General features: G+C 48.7%; 1 protein-coding gene across 1 annotated transcript; it reads left to right on the plus strand.

The window, feature by feature from the left end:
• Nucleotides 1-239: 239 nt before the first annotated feature.
• Nucleotides 240-9,992, plus strand: aspnat (aspartate N-acetyltransferase). Its single transcript, XM_084691701.1, has 3 exons — nucleotides 240-552; nucleotides 1,810-1,974; nucleotides 9,232-9,992. The coding sequence occupies exons 1-3, from the start codon at nucleotides 240-242 to the stop codon at nucleotides 9,597-9,599; spliced, it is 846 nt and encodes a 281-aa protein (XP_084547827.1). The 3' UTR covers nucleotides 9,600-9,992.
• Nucleotides 9,993-10,259: the final 267 nt, after the last annotated feature.

Consider the following 10,259-nt stretch of genomic DNA (forward strand, 5'->3'; position numbering starts at 1 on the left):
CGCGCGGTGGAGCGGCCAAGCCAATCTCTGCAGTGCGTGGACCACCCAACCCCTGAATCTGAATCCGACCGTTCTGTCGCATTATATATTGTGCTTGAAATACGCCGGCAAGTCTTGGTCGTGAGTAACGCTCAGGGTTGCCGCAGAACACCGGTCTTTTTTCTTTCACTATTTAAAACGCATCATCCCACCGTTTCTTTCCTCTTTCCAAGTTCAGTTTTTGTTTTTAGGTCAGTTGCATGCATTGTTCGTCTCCAAAAATGGTTTGCGAGACTAAAATTGTTGCTGACGAACATGATGCGATACCTGGGACCAAAAAAGATATTATCGTTTCTTCCTCACAGATGTGGACTTCTTCCACACCTGCACTAAACCCTCACGAGGAGAAGGATGTGAGAAAAGATAAGGTTTTTATCCGTGAGTTTGAGCGCACGGACCATGTGGAAGTGCGGCGAATCTTTTATGAAGGCATTATGGAGAGGATACCTAATACTGCATTTCGGGGACTAAAACAGCAAACAGAAACCCAGTTCATATACGTTGTTCTGACATGTGAGTAATTCCGCCCGAACACAACATAGGCCATTTATTTGTCTGTTAATTGATTCATTTAGCTTAACGGGGTTAGCATAAGCATCATCATTTATGTCATGTCCGTTAGAAATGATGCCTATTACTTTTGTGCATTGTATTAAGTTTATAAATAACACTGCAGTCCTAATTCTGTCAACGAATTAAGTTAAGTATCAATAACACACGTCGTTCCCCCCTTTTGCTTTGAAACCGGCACGTAGCTCATGCAACACAAAGACTTGGACAAAAAGGCATGCTGCATGAGGTATACAGACGGCAGTCCCGGCTGCACATGATAGTACGTCGGCCACGGACACACGATGCTATGAATGAATGAAATCGACGATGGCCCATAGTGTGCGTGTGTGTGGGCGCGCGCGTGTGTGTGTTTGTGTATATGTGTGCCTGCGCGCGCTTATATGCGTCTCCCTTCCTCCCATATCATACACTGACAGCTTTCCGCCTTTAATGCACGGCAGGGGATGCGGCGGTGCTTGTGCAGTCAAGGCTTTGTTCATAACAGCCTCATCATCATTTATTACAATCTCCGAAATCTTACATTTCTATGCTTGAAACTTGAAACGAACTGTATACTTGAGAATGAATCACAATGAAATTACGCACTAAAAGCACTAGCCTACATGATTTCCGAATCAAATTTCATTTCTTCGCCCCATTGCCATCTCAGTGTAAATCATTTCAAAACCGCACTTCCACTGCTGGAATGTTTTAATGATGCCTGCATATGTCACATGGTAAGAGTAAATCACTGAGAAGACAGCGGACTACGTAAAAAACGGTCACAGGCTTGCTAGGTGTGCTCGTGTAGTTATTGCTGTGTTCCAGATCAGAGGAGCATTGCACAACGAGGTGCTAGGAAATAGTAGCGGTGCTCAGGTCGTCTCTCAGGACTCTCATTAAATTTGCAGGCATCACTTCTTCATGTACAATCGGTTCAATGAACAGGATGCACGCACCGACATTTCTCCTTGTTCATATCACACCTTATCACAAGCCTATGCCAACTGTACAGCGATTCATAATCGATTTAAATGATTGATGTATTGGCCTTATAATCAGAAATATAATAAACAGTTAAAATTTGAATGTTATTCAGTGTGTTGTTTTCTTGTCCCTGTCACTGTTCTGTTAACGTTGGGCTTATTTCCGCCGAAAATCAACATTTGATTCTCTTTTCTGACAGGTGTCGTTTATTTTTCTTCCTTATCTCCATAGTAATGTGCTTTGTTGTGACCCAGTCCTTGGCGCTGACCTGCTGTGCGCCGATCATTCTCATGGGCGCGCGTTACTACTACAGTAGGAAAGTTATCCTCAACTATCTGGATTACGCGCTCCAAACGGACATGGCGGACATCGAGGAATATTACATGAAACCTACAGGTAAGACGGGTGGAGTGTAACTCTGACTAAATAGAGGGAACCCATCCCGTAGTTGTAGAGTGTGTGTGTCTCCGTCCACAGGTGATGCTTAACTTCTGGTATGTTTCTTCAGGTGAGGAGAGGAACAACGCTCAATGAAAGTAAACAATGAAAATACGCATGCGCTCTGACTGACAGACAGACGCGCTAACACGCACACACACAGTAACCTAGGCCTGTACAGCTATTAGTTCAATGGGGTTCTGCATAGGCAAGCTTATAAAATATGCAAGACAGGCTCCTCCAATTGGTTACAAAGGGAGCATGTGGACCTATTGATTGGCTGGAGGAAAACTGCTGATAAGGACACTCCTTGCACAGCTTAGAGAGGCAGACAAGCCCCATTTCCTCAACTGCAGGCTCTAATTAGAAAATCAATCCTTTTCTCATGCCTCAAAACATTTCCATTTGGGGGAAAGAGAGGCAGACTGTGACCACATTTTCTGTCTGGATGATGTGACACAAGTATTCGTCACACGCACACACACAAACGCACACACACGCACACTAACATATGTCGTACAGAGGTATGTTTGCCACTGTTGGCTAGTCACAGCAGGTATAAGACAGATGTGTGCTAAGTCTCCCAAATCATTGATTTGTCTCTCTGTCTCAATTTAGCCTAACTTTATTTCATTTCCTTCAGCGAGAGTGTGTGTGTGTGTGTCCGTGGTGTCTCTGTACCCAAGTCACAGTGAGTCACATAGAGCCAGTGAGTCCCAAGTCACAGTGAGTCACATAGAGCCAGTGAGTCCCAAGTCACAGTGAGTCCCATAGAGCCAGTGAGTCCCAAGTCACAGTGAGTCACATAGAGCCAGTGAGTCCCAAGTCACAGAGAGTCACAAAGAGCCAGTGAGTCACATAGAGCCAGTGAGTCCCATAGAGCCAGTAAGTCCCATAGAGCCAGTGAGTCACATAGAGCCAGTGAGTCCCATAGAGCCAGTGAGTCACAAAGAGCCAGTGAGTCACAAAGAGCCAGTGAGTCCCATAGAGCCAGTGAGTCCCATAGAGCCAGTGAGTCACATAGAGCCAGTGAGTCCCATAGAGCCAGTGAGTCCCATAGAGCCAGTGAGTCACATAGAGCCATTGAGTCACACAGAGCCAGTGAGTCCCAAGTCACAGTGAGTCACATAGAGCCAGTGAGTCCCAAGTCACAGTGAGTCACAAAGAGCCAGTGAGTCCCATAGAGCCAGTGAGTCCCATAGAGCCAGTGAGTCAAACAGAGCCAGTGAGTCCCATAGAGCCAGTGAGTCCCATAGAGCCAGTGAGACACATAGAGCCAGTGAGTCACATAGAGCCAGTGAGTCACATAGAGCCATTGAGTCACATAGAGCCATTGAGTCAGGGTGCTAGGAGCAGTCATCAGAGACTAACTACATTACAACAGATGAGGGGACTGTGTTAGTGTTACAAGCCCCAGCTAGCCTTAGCCTGGGACATTGGGGCGGGAGATGACCGATCAATACCCTTATCTCCCTTGTGTGTGTGTGTGTGTGTGTCTGTGCATACCTGATAATGACTTGTTCTTCTGTCCCTTAAAGCCAGCTGTCACCTCAGTGTGCACGTGAGTGCGCGTGTGTGTACGTGTGTGAGTGCACAGGGACAAAGAGACTAGGGGGGCGGAGTCCTAAGAAGCTAGACCCGCCCCCTGACACTATCAGCCAACCAATGAGGACAGGGAACCAATCAATCAACCCACCAATCAATAGATACAACCCATGCAGTGTGTTAATGACTCCATCTTAAACTGTAACAGGTTTTCTGCATCGTCTTCTGTGAAAACACTCAACCATTTGGCAAGTTAAGCTTCAATTTTTAAGGGGTGAGGGTTAGGACTAGGGTCAGACGGAGGGAGAGAGCAGGGAAGTCTGAGAGAGAGTGTACGTGTGTGTGTGTGCGTGTGTGTATTACCTGAGGTCAGGCCCAGTCTCATGCAGAGCAGCCAGTCCCAGTCTAGACAGGCCAGGGAGCGTGTGAGCTCACATTCTGCAGGGATGGAGAGAGAGCATAGGAAAAAAGACAGCTGGAGAGAGAGAGAGGGAGAGAGAGAGAGAGAGAGAGGGGGAAGAAGAGAGTGTGTGCTACCTCCACTGGCACCTGCAGCTTAATATAACTCAGATAGGAAGAGGGGGAGAGGGGGAGAGGGGGAGGTAGAAAAACGGAACGCTGGTTGAGGACATGGGGGAAGGGTTTGCACCTCAGCAGGGCTATATTTGAGTGTGTTGGAGGGTTAAAGTGTGTGTGTGTGTGTGGGGGGGGTAGTGGTTGCTGGGTAGCACACAGACAAAGGAAGCTCCCAGGGGAAGTCCCTAGCTCATCAACTGAAGCATGTCCACAAACACTTCATTAATCTGACCTCTCCATCCCTTTCTGTCTTTCTCCCCCTCGTTTCCTTCCTCTCTCCCTCTCCCTTTTTCCATTTCTGTCTTTCTCCCCCTCTCTCTTCCTGCCTCTCGCTTTCCATATTCCCGTCTCCCCTCCCCCTTCCTTCCTTCTGTTCACTTCCCATCTTCCTCCCAGCTCTCCCTTGATCTGCTTTCTTCGTTCCCTCCCTCCTCCTCTCCTCCGTGTTGAAGATGTGGAAGTTTCTTCACACAAGGATGGTTATACTACTCAGGGGCTTCTCCAGAGATATGGAATCAGAATCAGAATAGTGTTTAATCGCCAAGTAAGTAGTCACAAACAAGGAATTTACTTTCGTGGGCAGGTGCATACAGTAAACAAAATAAACAAGTTAAAATGTAGAAAATGTACAACAAAATACTGGCAGAGCTATACAATATAATATAATATATAATAAAAAATAATACTGAATGTGGTAAAGTGACAGTGCGTATGAGGTAAAGTGACAGTGCAGTGTCATGGGAGATGGAGGGAGGAAGAAAGAGGGAGAAAGAGATGTTTGAATCCGATGTTTTAACCTGCACAGTAACCCAGACTACTGGTCTAGTCCTTTATCTGAGAACAAGTAGGACCAGAACACCATGCATTGTACTGTACGTCAATATACACATTAGTCATGAAACACCTCAATCAATACTATGAATACCATAAACAGAATGTGTTGTTAACTTAAACAACAATCGCCACTGATTGGTCTTTCAACCCGATATGAAGACTCTCCAGCGACCAATCAGATCTTTACAGGATAATTGCACTTCCCTAGCACGGGATGTCAGTGGTCAGGGCAGAGTGATTGGTGTCAGTGGCGTACTGAACACACATAAAGGCACTCGCTCACAAACACACACACCAGCACTCTCAAACACACATCCCATTAATCTAACACATGAACATCGACACACACACATACTCTTGTGGGCCGCGGCATTAAAACTAATGGTACAGGGCCAGTGCTGCAGCCTCCTTAGTGATTAATGCCTCCACAATGTCTCTGAGTTAATGGAGCTGTAACGCACCCAGAGCAGGGCTAGGAGGGACTGTGTGTGTGTGCGTGGATGCATCAGTGTAAGTATGTTCGAGAGTAGATGTGTGTTTGAGGGAGCCTGGGTTGTGTATGTGTGTGTGATTGTGTATGTGTGTGTGATTGTGTATGTGTGTGTGATTGTGTATGTGTGTGTGATTGTGTATGTGTGTGTGATTGTGTATGTGTGTGTGATTGTGTATGTGTGTGTGATTGTGTATGTGTGTGTGATTGTGTATGTGTGTGTGATTGTGTATGTGTGTGTGATTGTGTGTGTGTGTGCCTGATAGTGTGGTGTGTGTTTGTTTGGGAGTTCTTGGCGAGCATGTGCGTGTCTCAGCCAGAACATGGATGCAGTCGGGTGAAGGGTGGAGAGGGGAGGGTGGAGAGGTAGGGTTGAGAGGGGAGGGTGGAGAGGGAGGGTGGAGAGGGAGGATAAAGAGGGCAGGGTGGAGAGGGTGGAGAGGAAGGGTGGAGAGGGGAAGATGGAGAGGGAGGGTGAAGAGGGGAGGGTGGAGAGGGAGGGTGGAGAGGGGAGGGTGAAGAGGGGAGAGGTGGAGAGGGAGGGTGGAGAGGGGAGGGTGAAGAGGGGAGAGGTGGAGAGGGAGGGTGGAGAGGGGAGGGTGAAGAGGGGAGAGGTGGAAAGGGGAGGGTGAAGAGGGAGGGTGGAGAGGGGAGTTCCACGGCTTGTCGCAGCACATGTTTAATTCATGTTCGCTAAACACATGTTCGTGTGGAGACCTGATCTTCAGTGTATGTATACATGTGTATATTGCAGGGACACATTTCAGGGTATGCTATTTTTTGTGTGTGTGTGTGTGTGTGTGTGCACCCATTACTCAGGGATGGGTGCCAGGCAGATAAAATGCTGATGTGTGCTCAATAATGGATCCATATTACCAGCATGCTCTCTGTCCCAGCCAGGGGAAGGGTCTGTGGGAGGAAGGGTATGTGGGAGGGACCTGGAGATGAGGGGAGGGGCTTGCGGGCACCCGATTCATGATGATCTTGGATTAGCTTGTCAGAAGCTTGAATTTAGATACACAATTGAGCACATCACTTACAAGCTTTTGTTTAAGGTGAGACGCGCACATACGCTCGCGCACACATACATCTGAGGGCAGCGTTCGGCCCCAGTCAGACATAGACTCAACGCTTATCAACAGAATTACCCTGGTAGGGTTCGACTGATGGGATAAAGGGATAATCCTGTTAGGCTCAATGAGTGGTGATGGGGAGGGAGGGGGGGTCTCACAGTATCATATCACATCACACCATATCACTATCCAATCCATCCCCACATCCAAATCTCATAAATAGATTTTGAATGAAAGAGAGCGCCTGGACAAAGAGAACACTTCTCTGACCACATGATCACAATGTATCTACAGTATATACTGATTAGTCTGTCTTTCTGGAATCAACCCCCTTACCTTCACAATGGTGCCCCAGCCCCCCTGCCCTTTGACCCCAAAGCTGGTGTAGATGCCCGTCATCAGTCTGGGGGTTAGACTGACCCCCCCCCCCCCCTGCTCTGCCTGAAACACGGAGAGCCCACAGCTCAGTGTGCACCACAGGAACAAAGTCACCTACTGATCCGCTTGGTGCAGCTTCATCTCTGCTGGGAATCTGTAGAACCCCTTCCTCCAGTGTTATGACACAGGGAGAAGCCCCTCCCCTAGTGTTATGACACGGCACAGCCTTCAGACACACACACACACACACTTGGAATCTGTAGACCGCAAAGTTGTCTCTGTCAAATTGAGACACACACTCTCTCTCTCATGTTTGCAGTGCTTTCTCCTCACAACACACACACACACACACACATAGGCGTGCTTGCTCCCATGTCCAGTTCTGATCACTGGCACAGGCTGCGTTCAGACAGATGGTAGGGAGGGGATCTAAAACACACACACAACCCTCTTGGGACAGGCCCGCTGCAGACAAAATGCCTCTTCCTGTCAGGGAAGGTGGCGAACATGCCATGTGACCGGGGCGTGGAGCAGCCTTGGCGGTGCAGTCTGGCCGATAGCGTAGGAACTGAGGGCGTGGTCGTAGGCCTCGGCGCCTACATCATCAGGTCACCTCGGCACCCATGGACTGTCTATCCCCTCATTAAAACCAAGGTCAGACCCCACTAGTATCTGCCTGCCTCCTCTCTACATCTCTCTCTCTCTCTTTCCCTCTACATCTCCCTCCCTCCCTCTCTCCACCTGTAGACTGGATGACGTGATGTCTTCCCGCCGGCCCGGCCCCCCCCCCCCCCCCTCTACTACGCCGGTGGTTGTCACGGCAACCGGCGGACGACAATTGTTTGTTAGTGGAACAAGCCCGGGGGATGAGGAGTAATCCCGGCCACACCCAAGGGGCCTCAAATCCCCGGTACAGCACATTACGATAATGTCATTACCATGGGTGTGTGGGGTAATGCTGGTGTGTAAGTGCGTGTGTGTGTGCGATAACGTTGTAGAGATTGAGTGAGAGAGAAGACACAGAAAGACAGAGGGAGACGAGATGTTGGTGCCTGAGTCAGAATGAGGGAGCAAAAATCTGACCTGTGACTGGGACAACAAGGTCACTGCCCCGCCCCTTACTGCCCCGCCCCTTTCTCCAACAGAAACGTATTTTCCCTCTCAGACTTCCATTGCCAGAAGCTCAGCATATTGATTTGTAACTGTTTCCAGACAGCAGGGTTTGCTGCAGACAGGTGATATGGCTGGGAAGGCAGTGATACTCATAAAGGTGAACAACTTGTTCTGCATGGTGTGGACATCTCCTACAGTTATTATCCCATTGATTCGTATTGGAGACCTAAAAGCTGAGTGACTATCTGAATTCTCTTACTTTACAGATACATAATACCTGGCTATTGTCACTGACGCACACAACTTTCCTGCGACATAGTTGTGGAGCGTTCATCTATGTGTTGTCAAGACTGTAAACTGCAAACTTGTGTGAGTGCGCCAGGGTGTGTGTGTGTGTTTCCTGTGTACGACTGTAGGCTGGATCTAATTTGCTCCGACTGGCCGCTTCGTCATGATCACAGTTTTAATTATCAGCATCTCGCAGTGAGTCTAATGCCATTAAAACAACAGACTCTGTCTCATTCATTCATCCTTCCCTCGCTCCTTTTATTCAGACATATCTAAGCCATTGTAAAGGAGATTGTGTTAATAAGCCTCAAGTCATTCTTTTATATAGTGTCTCATCGCAACAGCTCGCTCTCAACTCCATCCATCTTGTACTGTGTGTACTAGACCTGAAGAGATACAATCGATCAAGTCTGATCTGAATGGCGTGACTGGAACAAGCACAGCCTTAAAACTCAATCACACAACGTGAGACTCTCTTGCAAGGCAGCCTCTAAACCTCCATGCACTGAAACACTGTGAGCCTAGTCTGTGGTGCCATCCTGGTCACCTGAGATGTCTTGGTTCACATGAGTGGTCAAGGGGTCATGGCTCTGCAGGTGGCCCCAGGCAGAGCCACTGTTGGTGGGGAAGGAATGCCAGGAGATGTGGGTGGGAGTGGGTGCCCAGTTTTATGACAAACAAGATTTTGTTAGCAGACGTTTTAGTCCAAAGCGACGTACAGAGAGGGATTTGAACCTGCGGAACCTCATGCTGTCTGCAGTCAAACGTAAACAACTGAGCTCAACCTATTCGACCAACATATTAAACGTTCACCGAGTTTGACCAAGTCCGGATGGGGTATTTTTGAGCGTGTGATTGTTTAAGAGGAGTGTGTGAGTTAGGGTATCTGAGTCTAACCATGTCCCCCTTGTCCACCAGCCTCCTGCTTCTGGGTGGCGGTGCTGGAGGGTCAGGTGGTGGGCATCGTGGCAGCACAGGGCCGGGAGGATGAAAACACGGTGGAACTGCGCCGCATGTCCGTCGACTCGCGCTTCCGCGGCAAGGGCATCGCCAAGGTGCTGGGCCGCCGCGTGCTGGAGTTCGCCGTGCTCAACAACTTCGCCGCCGTCGTCCTGGGAACCACCGCCGTCAAGATGGCCGCCCACAAGCTGTACGAGTCGCTGGGCTTCCGGCGGACGGGCGAGAGCGAGGTCTACCGGCTCCCCGGGATGAGCTGCTCTCCTCTGGAGAGGGTGTTCTTCCAGATCCGTTACCACCGTTACCGCCTGCAGCTCCGTGAGGAGTGATGGGGTGGAGGGATGGATGGAGAGAGAGATGGAGAGAAGGACGGAGAGAGGGAGAGAAGGAGGGAGAGAGCGTGCAAACGGCCCTCCTCAACCACCAAGCCCTAACCCAAGCCTTCTCCTCTTTGACAGCTTTATTTATTTGAAACCATTAGAGTTCTTTCTTCTACTACTGCCTATCACTTTACTATTTCTATTCCTCATAAAGCCACTAACGTTTTATGGTTTGTTTTTTTATTTGTATTCTTTATGCATTTTCAAATTTAGTGTAATTTTTTTTCTTTTTTTCTCCTTCCTATTACCTGATTTTGGTACTATCCCCCCCTCCCAAAACAACAACAAACACACCAAACAACACAAACAACCTGGCATACCCCCCCTTCCGCCACCCCCCATGCCAATCTAAGTGACATCTTCAACAAAGAATCCCCTTTGTGTTCCATGTCATGGGATCAATTCCCTTTCATCAATTCTCTAGAACCATCCCACCAACCCTGTCTTTACCCCTCCCCCGCCCACGGAAGACCCACCGCCTCTCCAGATTTCTTGTAATTAGTATGTGATATAAGGAGAAGGGTGTGTGTGTGGGGGTCAGCTCCCCAGAGACAGGAAAAGAGAGAGGGATGAAAAGAGAGAGAAGGGGGAAGGGAAGGAGAATGAACA

This window comes from Hypomesus nipponensis, chromosome 25 (assembly GCF_054491055.1).
Source record: "Hypomesus nipponensis isolate SF chromosome 25, ASM5449105v1, whole genome shotgun sequence".
NCBI classification, from domain to species: domain Eukaryota; kingdom Metazoa; phylum Chordata; class Actinopteri; order Osmeriformes; family Osmeridae; genus Hypomesus; species Hypomesus nipponensis.

Coding starts and splice junctions, on each gene's coding strand:
- aspnat (XM_084691701.1), top strand. CDS start 240: ATGCATTGTTCGTCTCCAAAAATGGTTTGCGAGACTAAAATTGTTGCT. Junction 553..1,809: donor CATATACGTTGTTCTGACAT/GTGAGTAATTCC, acceptor TTATCTCCATAG/TAATGTGCTTTGTTGTGACC. Junction 1,975..9,231: donor ATATTACATGAAACCTACAG/GTAAGACGGGTG, acceptor CTTGTCCACCAG/CCTCCTGCTTCTGGGTGGCG.